At 41.2% G+C, this 15,802-nt stretch overlaps 3 protein-coding genes across 3 annotated transcripts; 1 reads left to right on the forward strand and 2 right to left on the reverse strand.

Annotated features, from left to right (window-relative positions):
- Positions 1–2,092: 2,092 nt before the first annotated feature.
- pole4 (polymerase (DNA-directed), epsilon 4, accessory subunit) lies at positions 2,093–4,587 on the reverse strand. The gene is made up of 4 exons (XM_060066982.1): positions 4,229–4,587; positions 3,892–3,976; positions 2,791–2,832; positions 2,093–2,396 (listed from the first exon to the last, which is right to left on the reverse strand). The coding sequence occupies exons 1-4, from the start codon at positions 4,472–4,474 to the stop codon at positions 2,383–2,385; spliced, it is 387 nt and encodes a 128-aa protein (XP_059922965.1). The 5' UTR covers positions 4,475–4,587; the 3' UTR covers positions 2,093–2,382.
- Positions 4,588–5,011: 424 nt separating this feature from the next.
- Positions 5,012–9,558, forward strand: LOC132469103 (serine/threonine-protein kinase NIM1). The gene is made up of 4 exons (XM_060066983.1): positions 5,012–5,176; positions 7,296–7,578; positions 7,778–8,046; positions 8,283–9,558. Exons 2-4 carry the CDS (start codon positions 7,338–7,340, stop codon positions 9,003–9,005), a joined length of 1,233 nt encoding a protein of 410 aa, XP_059922966.1. The 5' UTR covers positions 5,012–5,176; positions 7,296–7,337; the 3' UTR covers positions 9,006–9,558.
- A 3,414-nt stretch (positions 9,559–12,972) lies between these two features.
- Positions 12,973–15,175, reverse strand: ccl25b (chemokine (C-C motif) ligand 25b). Its single transcript, XM_060067487.1, has 4 exons — positions 14,961–15,175; positions 14,127–14,244; positions 13,756–13,866; positions 12,973–13,478 (listed from the first exon to the last, which is right to left on the reverse strand). Exons 1-4 carry the CDS (start codon positions 15,022–15,024, stop codon positions 13,457–13,459), a joined length of 315 nt encoding a protein of 104 aa, XP_059923470.1. The 5' UTR covers positions 15,025–15,175; the 3' UTR covers positions 12,973–13,456.
- Between the last annotated feature and the right edge of the window lie 627 nt (positions 15,176–15,802).

Raw genomic sequence — 15,802 nt, forward strand, 5'->3', positions numbered from 1 at the left:
TCAGGGTTGAGGGGTATTCAGTGTTGGAATTTGACCCTTAAGAAATCAGGTTGGAATCCCTCAGCTGCATAAACATACCTTTCACATGACTGCAGGTCTGCTCCTGAGCCAGATACATTTCCTGCATATCTCTTCAGCGATTAAGAAACATCTTGTTAAAGTATAGTCTTCCACTGCAAGTATTTCACTGCCCGTTCAGAAAATAAGCAGCAGGGGCAAAGAAAAAGAAAGATGTGAGTGTGTGTGTGTGTGTGTGGTGTGTGTGTGTGTGGTGTGTGTGTGTGTGTGTGTGTGTGTGTGTGTGTGTGTGTGTGTGTGTGTGTGTGTGTTTGTGTGTTTGAGTGTGAATGTGTGTGTGTGCGTATGCATGTTTATGGGAGTTTGTGAGCATCATTCATTCATAGGATGGTCTTCTCCATGAAGCCAGGGCCTCCTAGAGATGTTTGAGTGCAGGGTTGTCTGCTGGACTGCTGGCCCGTGGGGGTGGGGGGGGGGAATTAAGCAGACAAGACGCGTTTAGATTTCCGACCATTCTCATGTTGAAGATGTTCTGTTCGGCCGAATTTTTGGAAAAACAAGGAAATAAAAGGAACATTGGCAAATTACTTTGACCAAATAATGGCTGTGATTTACAATCAGTCCAGTGCCAACTGTGTATAAAACAAAGTTGAGCCTGACTGCATGTCTAGTTTGAAACGCATACTTAATGAATCTGTAACACACCATTTGGACACATTCAAGGCATAGGAATAAAGCCACACACTATTATTTAAGCATACTATGCTTTCAGCACCACAAACGAGAGCCATCAATCTAGGCAAGTCCTGATTTATGGTTACCGGTCCGGACAATAGAAGGGAGAGAACCTCTCTCCGTCTTCACATGGGATTTCCCAAGTGGAATGTCTATATTGACTGTGGGAATGAAGCGATGTCCATCCCAGCAACATGTGATTATATTTTATTAGAGAGGAGAGGTATTCCATGTTTCTCTGTGCCAGTCAAGCATTCTTCTGCTGGGAGTTGACTGGTGTACTTTTGGAACCAAACATCTGTGCTTCTCCCAGCTCTTGTTTCATTAGAGAACCACAAAGACCCAGCTTAAAGATAGAAAAACATTTATTTTTAAAAAAACGAAAGAAACTCTGGGGTCCTGACTGTGCTTTGAGTGAGAAACAAAACACCTCTGATGGACATGTGTTTAAAGCAGGTCTGCCAGGAACAACAGTACACACGTCTCCATCAAGGGGAAACTCTGGGACATTTGCGTAAACTCACAGGGTTGATGTGGTTTCTTCAATGTCATAACAAATGCACCGTGGCATTCAGCCAATTACACCTGGCTTGCAGAAGAAGAATTGATTTTTTTAACCCATCATATCCATCATTCTACTTTGACAGCTTAACTAATCAAAAGTTGTGCTAAGGCACAGGCAAACCAGCATGACAATTTAGCCAATACTCATTGTACACGAACACAGCTCATTTGGTGTTACATTTGGTAGACCTTGATCGCATACACAAAAGCCAACTCGAGGTTTTTAATTTCAGATTAAGTAATGTCTACTAGTAAAAGGAAAAAGTAAGACTATCCAGATATGAAGGGTAATAGTTCTTCCAGACAACTAAATAAATCACAAAGAGTATTGAGTCCAGCTCAAGCCCCCTTATGTGGTGTGATTTTGGTAACATAAAGCTTCTAATAGTTTGCTATTGTTCTAACCTGACCCATAACATTCCCAGACTAATCATATTACCTCACCGTGGCCACATGGTGGCACTGAAGCCAAAAACACTGAAGCAGTTTATAAAATGTGTTCAATCTCAGGCACACCCTTGATTATGAACAAGGCGGAAAAAATGTGAATAATTTTATTCCACTTTCAATGTAGACTAAACAAGAGAAAATATATTTATTTTACAAAAAAGATGGTTAGTATCAGCCTTCAGGCTTTAGAAGAACTATACAATTTTTACTGCTAGCTTTGTATGGACAAAAAACGGATTTGATCTGTCGTTTTATTTATCAAAAAATTCATCAAATTCCTACACGACCCTGAAGGATCATTTGAAACTTCAAAAGGAAAAAGGCATTAGAAAACATGACAACTTTATTAAAATAGTTGAATTGTTACTTCACAATACAAATAATCAAAACTGGCAAAAAGTTACTCATGTTTTATAGGGACTATTTTACAATACACCTATTTACAACATAAAACGCAGATGACAATGTATAATACATCACTAAGCACAGCAAAGGTTTTGTTAAATGAGGAAAACGATTGATGGCACAATGGCATTTACAAATGAGGTTTAGAAAAAATTACCACCCGATTTTAAGTGGAAAATGTCTGGTATATGTGTGGTTTAGACCAAGCCATCAGTCCAATGTACCTTCAAGAAAGACAAGCCACAAAAATGGGAAAGACAAGCCACAAAAATGTTACAAGAAGAATTCTACACATTGATAGCCATCATTTACTCAATCACCCAAAAAGACAACCGTATTACTAACCCTAACCCAAACCCTTTAACTTTAAATTCGACCTCATTTCATTATTTTGATTATCAGATGAAAAGACAAAAAAGGGTGGAAAAACTGCTTTGACCTAAACAATTAAAAGCAAATCCATATTTCCCCTCACACAAAAATTAAAAATATACTTTGTACAACGACCAAAAACGTCACAAAGTAATGTAAATTATGATTTCCTCCTGAATGAGCCAACTCAATCATGACTACACAACAACAAATACTTGATGTTTAAAAAAGGCCAAGTAAACTTACCTTCAAGGAAAGCAAACTCATCAATGGCCTCTATCGCATTGTCTGTAGGATAGAAAGAAAGGAGAAGGATTAAAACAGACCAGAGCCGAGGACCCACAGTGCTTTTTGCGTAGGAAGGAAGGTACGGACTGAAATGACCCGGAAGTATTCAAGAATCTTGCTTCCTTTTGCATCTCCTTCAGCATAGGGTACACTGGACCGTCCTTTATGAAAGGAAGGGAGATAATGCCTTCCCAGAATGGCTTGTGGCAGGAACATTAAAACGACGCACAAGTCGCTAATTCAAACGATCAACTTTTTTCATACAATCATACTCCGTCCTGAATATGAGTGGAGGACTAAACATTATCAACGTGACATCTATTTGGTTTCCCTCTGTGGCTGGTAGCCTACATTCAACCTTCCTTTTTTAAATTCCAACCGTAGTTATAATAAAGGGTCATTCTTCACCATGTTGTCCACATTTATAAAGCCTGCTTGAAAGCGCCCCGTTAGAACGCACGGGGTAAATGTGCCTTTAGTCGCCCATCTTCAGGACGTTGTAGTTTCATCACGGGAGACCCACGTCCATAACATCTGCCATCGCATTAGTGACATAGCCTACATTTACATTTAGTAGACGCCGACTTACAACCATTCATACAGATTCACACACCGACGGCGCAGTAAGGCGACAGCCAGCTCGTCCGTAGCATGTGAGGGTTAGGTGTCTTGCTCAAAGACACCTTCACATCAGCTAAGAAGAGTCGGGGATCGAACTAGCAACCTTATAGTTGTAAACCCTCTCTCTGCCTCCCGTGCCAGGCCGACCCCTTAGCCTAGTGTAAGTGCAGTCGGATTCTCTTTTCCCCAAGTCCGTATGAAATCTCCTTCACACCTTTCCTTGAACTCATCACCTCATTTTCCATCAAAGTCAAGGGAAGGACATTAGGAAGAAATTATTTTGACTATCCGACCGCAACCCAGGTCAATATAGAATGCTTTCCCATGGGGAATGCCCCATCATTTTACACAGGACAACACCTGGACTAATTGTTTCAGACATATGTTAGAGGGGGTGCCACCTACAGTGGGATTGGTTCATCTTCTTAGAACACTTACCCAAATCTTTCCTCTGCAAAGTTTTCCTTTTTCCTTGTTGGGCATAGACGAGGGAATCCTTGGCAATCATCTCAACAAACAATTCCTGTGGGTCAAGACCATAAGCGACCACAGTCAGCTGGCTTACTGAATACCCGGGTCACTTGTACACTTATCATCTTAAAAGTTGTGCAGACATGCGTTGTGGCAAATGACAGCACAGCGGTCTGTGATATAACTGGCCCGCATATGCATAACGTTACTTAGCAATAAGCAGTTAAGCGAAGTTAAATTTAAAGCCAAAGTCATAAACATGCCGCATTCTTACTATTCATATGGGTTATTATTGGTAACCTACCGTGGCCTTCGCGATTATGAATACAGACTCTTGACTTGCGAGTGACACATCGGGGTCTGCCTTCATCAGCGCCTTGATTCGAGCCAGGGGGAGTTTGGAGACACGGCTGTGCGTAACACTTGCTACGGGCCCCGTTTGTTGGCTTTCCTCATCTGCCTCGTTCCCTCGGGGTTCTTCTTCACTGACGCTCCGGCCTTGGTCGGATTCTGTTGGCGTGACGGGTGTTGCCACCGTTGTGGCCATCATCTGGATCTTCAACAAACAACTGTTTACAAAATATTAGACTTCTTACATATCACAATACGACGTGCTAGCATGTGCTATTATGGTCACCTAGATGTGTGCTTTTCATTCGTTGACCGAGGGCGTAAGATACCCGCCTCCTCAACTCCCGCCAACTATTCCTCGCTTGCAATTGGTGGAATTACCAAGCAAAGGTTTCCGATTGGCTATAGTTCAATGCCAATCACATAATTCTAATTCTGCCACCGAGTTTGGTTCAAGACAGATACGTTGCTAAACGTTGAGGAAATACAACAATTTGTAGCCAATGTTAATTAAGGTCGTTTATTTATTTTTTATCAGTCTAACTTACGTCATTATTTGTATTCGCATTTTTTATATATCAAGAATAAACATGTCTCCAATAATGCCAATAGCATAATACTTAATAGCCTACTTATGGATATTTTGACTTTTATCTAAATGTCTTTCCACCTCTATTAGGCTATATCTAGCTGATCCGAAGATTAGACAAAGATTGCTTTTGGTCATTCTTTGTTTGCGCTTTTACTGTATCTCTGTCGGAACTCAGTTGACCTCATAGATATTAATACATTGTGGTAATAGGATTGTCAGGGGTGCGTTGAGGAGAGCATAGTGTTCATTCAATCCCTCTTTCCTAGTCAGCACGAGCCTGTGTGAGAGACAAATCGTTTCAGTGCCCTGGTAAGTTTTTCCAATTTCTATTATTTAGCATTATCTGTATTTTTCTATTTGCAAAAAAAACATACGTTTCTATGTTTGCTGTGTATTTCTGTATTTTTGTGTATTTATTTATTTAACCTAATTTACTGTCTGGATTCACGTCGTACATTGGGCCTTTTTGTTTTATTGATAATGAATAGGCTAAGCCTATTTGTTTAATTGATTATGAATAGGCTAGGCCTATATCAATGGCTCTTGATAGTGCAAATGATTTACTATTTTTACCGAGCATATCTGCTTAAACTATCTAATGAATCACATTAATTTTATTGTTTAATTAAAATTTCCTTACATTTACCATTTGTTTATACCTTTTGTTTGTACGGTTTTATTTTTTGCTTGAGTGCATTACGGTTAACCCCATTGTTAATGAATGTAGGCCTATGTAAAGCTCTCTATTATCTTGCACTGCTAACAAACCATTATAATCAACTGCTATGACGGTTATATAACTTTTAGTCCTCTTAGTATGTTATAAATAGCTTCTGCAGTGCAGAGTTAACCAACTTAAGCTGACTAAAAGCGTAACTTTAATCCTGACCAGTAGTGGGCGTGGGAAAGCTTTTTTATGTCAGTGGTTGAAGGGATGTAGTGTCCACATGTTCTCAAAGTTTACTCTAATTAAAATTCGATAGTGTCGATTGTATTCGACCTTCACTAGTCAATACGTTGCTATTTTGTTAAGGTGGTATCTAGTTGATAGGCAAATACAAGCAGTCCAAATGACAAAATGGATGCATGATCTTTTAACACGGGATTCTCTTGAGAAGACATCCAACAAGGGATTCTCTGTGCTGAGTACAATGGATTTCCTAAGAATAAGGGATACTATGTTTTTGTAGTGTATATATTTAACTATGTAAGATGCAAAGTAGGCATACTAGGCATACTAGTTTCTTTTTTCGCACATTTCCAATGTTCAATACCTTATCATTGTCAGTAAAAACATTCACCTAAAACAACAAGAGGTCTAAAACGCACTGCTTATGATTATGTTAAAAGCAGGCTTACCTTTTTACACAGGAGGACAGGTGAAGTGCATGGGATTACCAGAGGGGAATACCAGCGTCCCATTGATAAACCCCGATTGTGAAATATGCAATCACTACTATCTCATGCAATCACCTAAAATGAAAAACAAATGATGTTTTGGTGTTTGCAGGGCTTTATGTTGATATTCAAATAAATGTTATGTTGATATTCAAAATATATATATATACATAGTAAAATATAATATAGTTCAAATGCAGATTGTTTTGTATATGACTGCTGCTAGCATATGTGGTGGGGCCTGGAACCATTACGATGACATTAGCTGCAGTCAGTCTACACTGTCTTGTAACTGGGGATCAGCAGCTTTCCATTTTTGGATGTCATGTCAGTTCTTGGTGGTTGTTAATGACAAGGGGGTATAACTGTGTCTGAGAAACCACAGGAGGGATAAAATGTCCTATCTCACTGGCTTCATTCAAATCAGGAGGATACCCTGAAAGATCTGTTATAGAACAGGGGCAACAAATATTTTCCTGTCTGGTGGTCATTTTCAAAATCTTTAGTTGAGGCACAAATGCAACAAGAAATGTTGCCTGAATTGCCTGAAGTTGCCTGAAGTTCTCGCGGGAACTTGGTTTGCCCCATCACACATACTGCATGAATTATCAGAGTTGTTATGAGAACTGTCAGTGAGTTCTTGTGGGTAATATGTCCTGCCACTCCCATTGCTTCTTGAATGATCTTGTGGGACCTGTTTTCTCCTCACAAACACACACACATAAGCGTGGGCACGCACACACGCACGCACACACACACACGCACGCACACACACACACACACACACACACACACACACACACACACACACACACACACACACACACACACACACACACACACACACACACACACACACACACACACACACACACACACACACACACACACACACACACCATATAGGTTAGGAGAAGTCATATCTGAAAAAAGAATGTTAAACATGTTTTTAGAGACATTGAATCGGGTCAAATTGACCCCTAACAATATAGGAGGTTTTACATTTGTGTTGATTTTTTTGCAATTAAAGCAAGATGGCCTCCAGGCAGACCAAGCACATTATCCGAAGATAATGGTGCCCTGCCCTGCGATGGCAGCCAAAGCCTTTTCAGCACCAACCTCCCCAGGGCTGACCGAGGCAGAGAGGAGGATGAAGTCCCCATTCGAGAGGATGGTCTATGACATGACCCACAACGAGCGCATGGGCAACGATCTGTTGCTGGAACGGAGGGTGGGTTTCTACGAGCTGCGAGGAGAGATAGGACAGGGAAACTTCTCCCACGTCAGACTGGGCATCCATGCCTTGACCCAAGGTGAGGGAAAAGGACCGTTTATAAAGATTTAGGTTACATTGTTGCAGAAATTCTTCCATTCATCCGTCCATCCCGTCCTTCCGCGTATTAATCAATCAGTCCATCCATCCAGTCAAGTCAATCCATCCATACCCAGAAGATCTGTTTAGTGGTCCACTCTCAATCCCATGACTCTCTACCACTCCACTCCTCTCCTAAGAGCGGGTGGCCATCAAAGTCTTGGACAAGACCCGTCTGGCCAAGAAGAGCCAGTCCATGTTCACCTCTGAGATCAGCTGCATGGAGTCCCTATGCCACCCCAACATCGTGCGTCTCTACGAGGTGATGGAGACCAGCCGGAAGCTGTACCTGGTGATGGAGTACGGCAGTGGTGGAGACCTGTACACCCGACTCACCACCAGGGGCAAGCTGGCCGACGCGGACTCCAAGAAGATCTTCGCTCAGGTCATATCTGCGGTCAAGTACATGGTGAGTCTCATTTCAAAGTCACTGGGGAGCAGAGCAGATACGTTATGTATTTTATGAAGTAGACGGAAATGTGAAGTGCTTTCCAGAGTAGTTTTCGTAGAAATCATGTGTAGGCCTACTTTTAGGGCAATGTTCTGTTGTTATAGTTAATTAAATATAGATTTTTTAAAATTGGCACATTGTTACTATTACGTTTTCATATTTATGTCAACGTTCCAATTATGTTCTCCTTTCAGCACGACAAAAACATTGTCCACCGAGACCTCAAGGCAGACAACATCTACTACACCACCAGCTACTGCATCAAAGTGGGCGACTTTGGCTTCAGCGTGCAGAGCGACCCCGACCAGGTCCTCACCACCTTCTGCGGCTCGCCCCCTTACGCCGCCCCTGAGCTGTTCCAGGACCGCGGCTACGAAGGCCGCTACACGGACACCTGGGCCCTGGGCATCCTGCTCTTCTTCATGGCGACGGCCACCATGCCCTTCCTGGGGGCCAGCATGAGCAAGCTGAAGCGCAGCATCCTGGCGGGCTCCTACACCATCCCCCCCTGCGTCCCTGAACCCTGTCAGCAGATCATCAAGGGCCTGCTGCGGCCCGTCGCCACCGACCGCACCTCGCTCCCCGCGGTGATGGCCAGCCACTGGCTGGGTGGCATCGAGAGCCCGCGGGAGTACGCCAACCTTCCCCTCGCGCCCGCCCACTTCGCCCAGGGCTCGCCGGACCTGGGCGTGGAGGAGCAGGAGGTGAAGGGCCTCATGTCGGACCTGGGCATCTTGGCCGTGCACCTCCGGAACAATCCGTGCGCGGACGCTCGCAGCCCGCTGACGGGGACCTACCGGATCCTGCTGCACCAGGTGCAGAAACGCCGGTCGCTGGAGGCCTTGAACTACGTCACGGCGCAACGTCCCGGGGAGTACGGAGCTCAGAAGCCCACTCCTGTTTGTGCCGTACTGTGAGCTGCCCCCTTGTGGCCATAGAAGGGACTTGGCAGGGCATTCCGACCGCACCGTATGCAAACTGAATTTACAGGCTTTGCACGTGAGCTTGCGTCCAATCGGATGCTTCGGGTGCAGTTTGAAATGATGATGGGATCTAAGCGTGAATGGATTTCTACCTCAGTCTACTGTCGGTTTCCAGTAAAAAAAAAACTTGTTTGGGTATTTGCATGAATATGATGAGATGGAGTTTGACTCTCATTGGAAATACATTTTTGGAGTTTTAATTCATCACATTCAACCAATGAACGTTCTTTAACTGAAGCATTCATATATTTCAAAAATAAATATTGAAATCCACTGCAGGTAAAGCCACAATATGTAGTTGCATTTGTATTTATTTTTTGCTGTATCAGAAGGTAGACATTAGTTAGCGAGAACATTGTAGAATCAGGAGAAGCAACAGTCAATGAAGCAGTCTTCAAGTCTTCAACACAAAATCCAGCAATGCCTTTATTGAAATAGGTCCTCATAACCTGTTTGCAATAACTGTGTGCATTATGTGTCTTGTAAATTTTTTTTTAATTGTAGCTAATATTTAAGCTTATCATTTGCACAAATAAGCTTATTGTATATTTCATCCTCTTAAATATTGTGTACTAAAGAAAAATAGCAAGGCCTGTGTTTTTTTTTAATTTTACTTTAGGGGAATCATAAAACATTAACATTTTCTAATAAATTATTGGATTGGTATTAGCTAATGTTTGTTAAAAAATTCTGAATTGCAATTGTGTGTGTGCGTGTGTGTGTGTGTGCGTGTGTGTCTGTAACCTACCCCACTACCCAACCAATTTACTAAACCTAACCCTTTTACGAACCGTGCCGTACCTTTGCATACCGAACCGACCCGCGCCCGCAGGTGGAAATGCGCCATAATCCTAGTGCTAAAATTGACCCTGAGATCAAGCCACCAGGGGGCATAAGATCACACTGTGTTAGCAAGGACCCTTAGTGGCAGAATTTAAGCAGTTGTAAGCCATATATATTGTTATATTAAGTTTGAAAAAGCTCTATATTCCAACAAATAATAGTGTTTGGTCAGTAACATGGGACTTCCAGTCCCTCCACTCTGTAGTGTACCGAAAACTGATGTTTTCTACAAATAACGTGTCTGACTGTGGCAACTTCTAATTAACAACTTTTCATGTAAATTAGTTGGATTTGTGCTTTTGCCATTCTGAGGTTATACCTGTGTATAGAGGCTCATAACAAAATAAATAATCGACAGGCTGTGGAGAGAGGTCAATAAAAGTCCTGGCCTTATTTGAACCACTTTCATTATGACTTCATTAAGCCTCCTCTTGCCAAATCGTCTTGCGGTCATTGTGTTTTCTTGAGCAACATTCCAAAAGTGTCTCGCTAGCTTTATGCAAACCCCAGGATTAATGTTTCCGAATTTATCTAAACAGAGCCCTTATGTAACAGCTTCCCCTTACTTTTTGTTTTGGTATAATTGTAAACAGGGTTTGCAATTATACCGAGGAATACTGAGGAAGGCTCAAATTCCCCAAAATCACCTCCCTTCTCTTTCCCCAGCCATTTAAGGTCTTTGTTTGGTCCATTTATTAATTTATTTGTATGGGGGGGTTCAAAAGTTGTAACTGCTCTTTCACTCTGTAACACCAAAGGAAATGTGACCCTGAACACAAACAAATGTAATCTGGAAAATGTTAGACCTAAGGTGTGTTGAAGACCCAGGATGATCACTTGAACGGTCCACAAATCCTTCAACCATTAGCTGTGCAACGTGCAACAAGCCATCACATGTGCAACCCATGGGTTACACATGTGATGGCTCTGTAATTGTGTGCAACCCATGCACCCAATTACAGAGCTAAGTGCAACGCATTTTGCCTGGTTGACAATATGTGAAAAGTAATAATGAGAAAGAATAAATCACATACCTTTGTTCATATTCCCTCAATAAGGGCCTTTATAATTGGATTGCTTTTATGCACAATAAAGATAAACATTTTTAGGAGCGCTTTGAGCTCTCAAACTAACCAGGCGCAGAAGATGAAACGATAAACGGCTAGAGAAACAAGTGGAGCGTCTTAATTTGAGAACATTCCAAACTGACTTAATGCAGAATCCTTTCATCAAAAAACAAAAGTAAATTCCCTTAAGTCAGTCGCTATCACAACTACTGATCCATTAATTCATTTTGAAGTGATGTGGAAAGGTTAGGTGGCAAAGACAAGTCTATAGTTGTCAATCGTCAGTTGTTAGTTTATGGTTCCCACCAGGTCGGAGAAGAGAAGATAAACAGTTATCCTCTTCTTGGGATAAATCCAAGACTGCAGGGTGTGATTGCGAAACATAGCGTTAAATGGACAATTTCCTTTGCAAACAGTCATAGCATAGTAGAGAAAGTATTATTTTATGCTAATATTTAAAAGGCTTGTTATAACTGACTTACTGGAAATCACAGTTAAACATTGAAATGAATATTCTTATCAAGGAACTTTGCCTGTAGGGCTGGCCTGATATCAGTCCATCAAGACTGTGGTGCAAGAAACATTTTTCTTCCTACTCTTCGAGCTCTGAATCATTTGATTCTTTCTTTTCAATTCTATCGTGTTTTAGTAGATCACCCGCCTTGCTCAATGAAAGATGTTAGTTTTTTTTTTGTCATCTGTTAATAAGTTAACTTATTGTTGATTTCCATATACATGTTGACGATGATTCTTCCGATAGTGTTTCTGAATTTCTTAATATCACTGAGTCCTCAACATCTCACACACCATCTTGGCAGATCCCATGCAAAGTAGGTCCCATACTTTGGACCTTGTTTTTACCCTCGGTATAACTATTACTTCGACTGGTATCTTTGCTGAAGAGCTGATATCATCTCACGGGGCACATCTTGTGCTATTGGTTTGCCAAGGAATATGTATTGTTTGGATTTCTTATTTTCTTCATTTCCGGCAGCCTAGGCATGTTGGACGGCATGGCTTCCTCCCCACTCTTAGGCTCTTGAACACCAGAGCGCTGGTTCCCCACCTTTTTTGGTCTTGCGTATCTCTTGAGTTGTTTTGCCATGCAAGCATCCCCTAACCTTTCCACATCATCAATACTGAATCATCAGTATTGATGATTCTCCCTAAATGTCTTCTATTCCACTATTAGCATCTAAACTACTGGTTACACTTATTTACACTTAATTTGAGTGAAAGAAGGATATTCAGACTCGCCCAGTTGCCGTTTCCACTCCTCCACTCAGTAACTTGATTTAACGAGACCCTTGAGCTTGTTTGTCTGTCGTAAGCTTTGAGAGTTCAGGGCCGGCATTGTGGCTCCAGCTGTTACCCGGCTGTTCCCCACATCCAGCCTGTTCCTCGGCTTGGTTTTGTTCTGAGTCAAAGCCGAGAAGGTCACTTACTGTATTAGCAAGATCATGTACAGATTCAAAACAACGATTTGTGTACAGTGAGAACCCTTTTCCACTTGAATGTTGTTATTAACTGTTTTATCATTAACATTAACATATTCGCAAAAACATTTGTGATACTCCTACGCACTAAGCGCAACACAAAGGTTAAAGATGATGAGTGAAGATTCAACTTCATGAGAGGGGTCCTCTAAGCTACTGTCACATTTCTAAGCATGTGGGAGGACAAGTGTCATGGTGTACACAAAACCATGCACCATGAAAGAGCTCAGGTTTAGTTTTTCCATGCCAAAATAATTCTCATGAGTTTGATTGATACAGGGGTTTCTCTGCAGGCACTGCACATTTTTCTTACAAGGGTTTTAATTCCTTTCATGATATCTATTTCATCTACATTTTTTTTTAATAATTAAAGCTATCCAATGAGAAGGCTATATAGGTTTTATGGTATACGTTTACTGCTCCGCTTGTCATTTTAACAGAGACAGTGGTAACACATGTCCTCCTCGTAAAAAATAATCATCACATTTGCTCATATTGGTGCTTTATTTGTTTATTTGTTACAGACATGTTAATTGATCATGAACATGATCATACAAAAACAAACAGAAACATTACTTACTCATCTTGGACAATTCATATGGATATTATATATATTCTCTCTGCTTCTTAAACTCTCTATTTTTCTTTCACTCTCTCCTCTCTCTTTGTCTCTGCTTCTCTTACTCTCTCTTTTACTCTCTCTTTATGTCTCTCACTCCCTCTTTTTATCTGTTTCTTTGTCTCTCTCTCTCTCTCTCTCTCTGGACAAACAAGCAATAAGCTACATGTCAAGCTGCCGAACAGTGGCTCATACATCTCTGAGATTATAGATTTAGTTCCAGTGATGTTGTATTTATATTAAAGTAAATTTACCCGTTATATTCTATTGAATATATGTACACAAAAACAGAACACAGGGTTACTTAGAGGTACACGACCCAGAGCTCTTCTTGGTCCCAATATCTTCTTTCTCCAACGCTTATCTTCCCAACTTCTGATTTCTATATGGACATTAAAAAAATGTATATTACTATATTGTGTGTGTGTGTGTGTGTGTGTGTGTGTGTGTGTGTGTGTGTGTGTGTGTGTGTGTGTGTGTGTGTGTGTGTGTGCGTGTGTGCGTGTGTGTGTGTGTGTGTGTGTGTGTGTGTGTGTGTGTGTGTGTGTGTGTGTGTGTGTGTGAGTGAGTGTATGTGCGTGTGTGTGTGATTGTGCATGTATGTGTTTTTTGTTTACAGTATGTGTGTGTGTGTGTGTGTGTGCGTGCATGTGTGTTACCTATATTCCTTTCTATCAAGATCTCTGATTAGATCCTGCACCCATTTGTCTTCTGGATTTGTACAGACGGTTCTCTGTTTCTTGTGCGACTGCCTCTTCTTTATGAAGAATCTGCCAGTTTAATAAAAAAAAACAGTTACTCATATTCCACACCTACAATCATGTACGCAAGCATGCCAACACGTTTGAGTTTCATTAAATCAAAGGCCAATTAGTCAAAACCAGTTTTTTCTCATCATTGCAAAACAAGTTATTTAATGTTCCGTTCAACGCCAGAGGATTTTGTTGTACAAAAGAGAGTTCAAACAACAAAGCTAATAACGAGAAGATGGGCAGGCAGCCAAAGGTGAAGAGAGAGAGAGAAAACTCACACGATAGCCTCGATGTTGCAATCGCCATCGCTTTCCTGCCGCCTGTAGCTCTGGATGTTACTCTTCGCTTTTAGTTTGATTTTGGAAACGTGACCCAGACAGCAGTTACCGTAAGAGCCTAGAGGGAGATAACATTGCAAAGCACTCGGTCAGACCCTTTAAAAAAGACACACTTACACCCAAGTAGGTTACAAGACATGTTTTTACATGCTTGGGACCTTTTGGTTTATTAGTCCGGGCAAGCAGTCGAAGAAGAGCAAAAGGCAGCTGTAACTTTCGTTCCAAATAGTCAGACATTTTTATATTTGACAAGAAAATAAATGCTAAAACATAAGACTAGAATATATGCTGCAGGTGTAGTATATCGAATGCGCTAGATGTACAGATCAAAAATACAAAAAGAACACCTTCTGATTATGGCACTATTAATTTGAATCACATATTTGCTCACCCATAACAAGATATTATATCATGAAGTCAGGCTATATTGCTCTTGAGCAATCTCTTCCTCCCCTTCATAATAACAGACTCTCTCAGTGTAATTTATTGCATGGGAAAAAAACTCTACGGGTATCCATTGACAAAAAACCCATGAAACAACTATGTGTGGCTTTAATAAAGATTGCCTCCTGGAATGGATTAGTCTGTTTGCTTCACTCTAAAGGAGAAGTCACATAAAAATGTGCTTGCATAAATTGACTCATCTGTATTTTAGAAATCCTCTTTTCATGCAAACCTTTAGGCTTAAGCGTACATAGGAAATCCAAGGAAAAAAGGATGCAAATAAACAAAACAATTGTGTTGCAAAGAGATCAGATCTATTGCATAACTTACCTTGTGCCGTACTTATGAACATGTAGGTGCTGAAGAGCAGAATGATCAGCAGTGCAGACTTCATGGCTCTAGCTGTTGTGCAGACCTCACAGAAGAATGAACTCGCAACAAAAGAGGAGCTTGTCAAATAGAAAGTGAAAAGAGACTTATCCCTCCCTCTGGTTTTATTTGGCTGTTGATGCTCTATTACCCCACGTTGAAATGGTTCCAACTTTTTTCTTTTGACGATTGCACACATGCAGAGTGGATTTGTTGCAGCATGTTGAAATGTGTGGAACATTGTAAGTGCCTGAAGGAAACCTGTATTAATCACACGTCTGAATCTCCCCCCCCCTTGTCATATCTGTTAATCAACAACATGCATAGGCGATGACTGTTGATGTTAGGCCAACCACATGCGGGAATACGTTTGTTTTTTTTCACAAACATTTATTTCACAAGAAATGCTGTGTGTGTGTGTCCCTCCATCACAACCCTTTTCTCACGCACCCTGGGCAGTTGGTAGGAATCCGGGCCCCCTGAAAGAATATCGGTGTGGGCCCCCTCTACCCCATTCATTGCCACCTTAAATGTTCTTGTTTTTCAGTGTTCTTGATGGTGCCTGGTGTAATACACCCAATTTGTTTCCTTTTTTAAATGTAGTATTATTATGTAAATTATGTATTATTAATTGTCTTATTCTCATTTCCCTGATTTGCAACACGTTATTACACCTCTGATTGCAAAGAGTGGTTAATTTTCAATTAACCACTCTACAAATAGGTGTGGGTATTTTATTGTATTTGACAATCAAGCACTGATATGCAAAAAACAAAGTGTCTTGGCTCAAGATAGTCCACAGG

The sequence above is a fragment of the Gadus macrocephalus genome, chromosome 12, assembly GCF_031168955.1.
Source record: "Gadus macrocephalus chromosome 12, ASM3116895v1".
Lineage (NCBI taxonomy): Eukaryota > Metazoa > Chordata > Actinopteri > Gadiformes > Gadidae > Gadus > Gadus macrocephalus.

Excerpts from the sequence above, each read along its gene's own strand:
- pole4 (XM_060066982.1), bottom strand. The coding sequence starts at position 4,474 with ATGATGGCCACAACGGTGGCAACACCCGTCACGCCAACAGAATCCGAC. Across the intron at positions 3,977-4,228 it reads TCATAATCGCGAAGGCCACG|GAATTGTTTGTTGAGATGAT; the intron begins GTAGGTTACCAA and ends CTTGACCCACAG. Across the intron at positions 2,833-3,891 it reads TTTGCAGAGGAAAGATTTGG|ACAATGCGATAGAGGCCATT; the intron begins GTAAGTGTTCTA and ends TCTATCCTACAG.
- LOC132469103 (XM_060066983.1), top strand. The coding sequence starts at position 7,338 with ATGGTGCCCTGCCCTGCGATGGCAGCCAAAGCCTTTTCAGCACCAACC. Across the intron at positions 7,579-7,777 it reads CATCCATGCCTTGACCCAAG|AGCGGGTGGCCATCAAAGTC; the intron begins GTGAGGGAAAAG and ends TCCTCTCCTAAG. Across the intron at positions 8,047-8,282 it reads TATCTGCGGTCAAGTACATG|CACGACAAAAACATTGTCCA; the intron begins GTGAGTCTCATT and ends TTCTCCTTTCAG.
- ccl25b (XM_060067487.1), bottom strand. The coding sequence starts at position 15,024 with ATGAAGTCTGCACTGCTGATCATTCTGCTCTTCAGCACCTACATGTTC. Across the intron at positions 14,245-14,960 it reads GTTCATAAGTACGGCACAAG|GCTCTTACGGTAACTGCTGT; the intron begins GTAAGTTATGCA and ends ATCTCCCTCTAG. Across the intron at positions 13,479-13,755 it reads CTTGATAGAAAGGAATATAG|AAATCAGAAGTTGGGAAGAT; the intron begins GTAACACACATG and ends ATGTCCATATAG.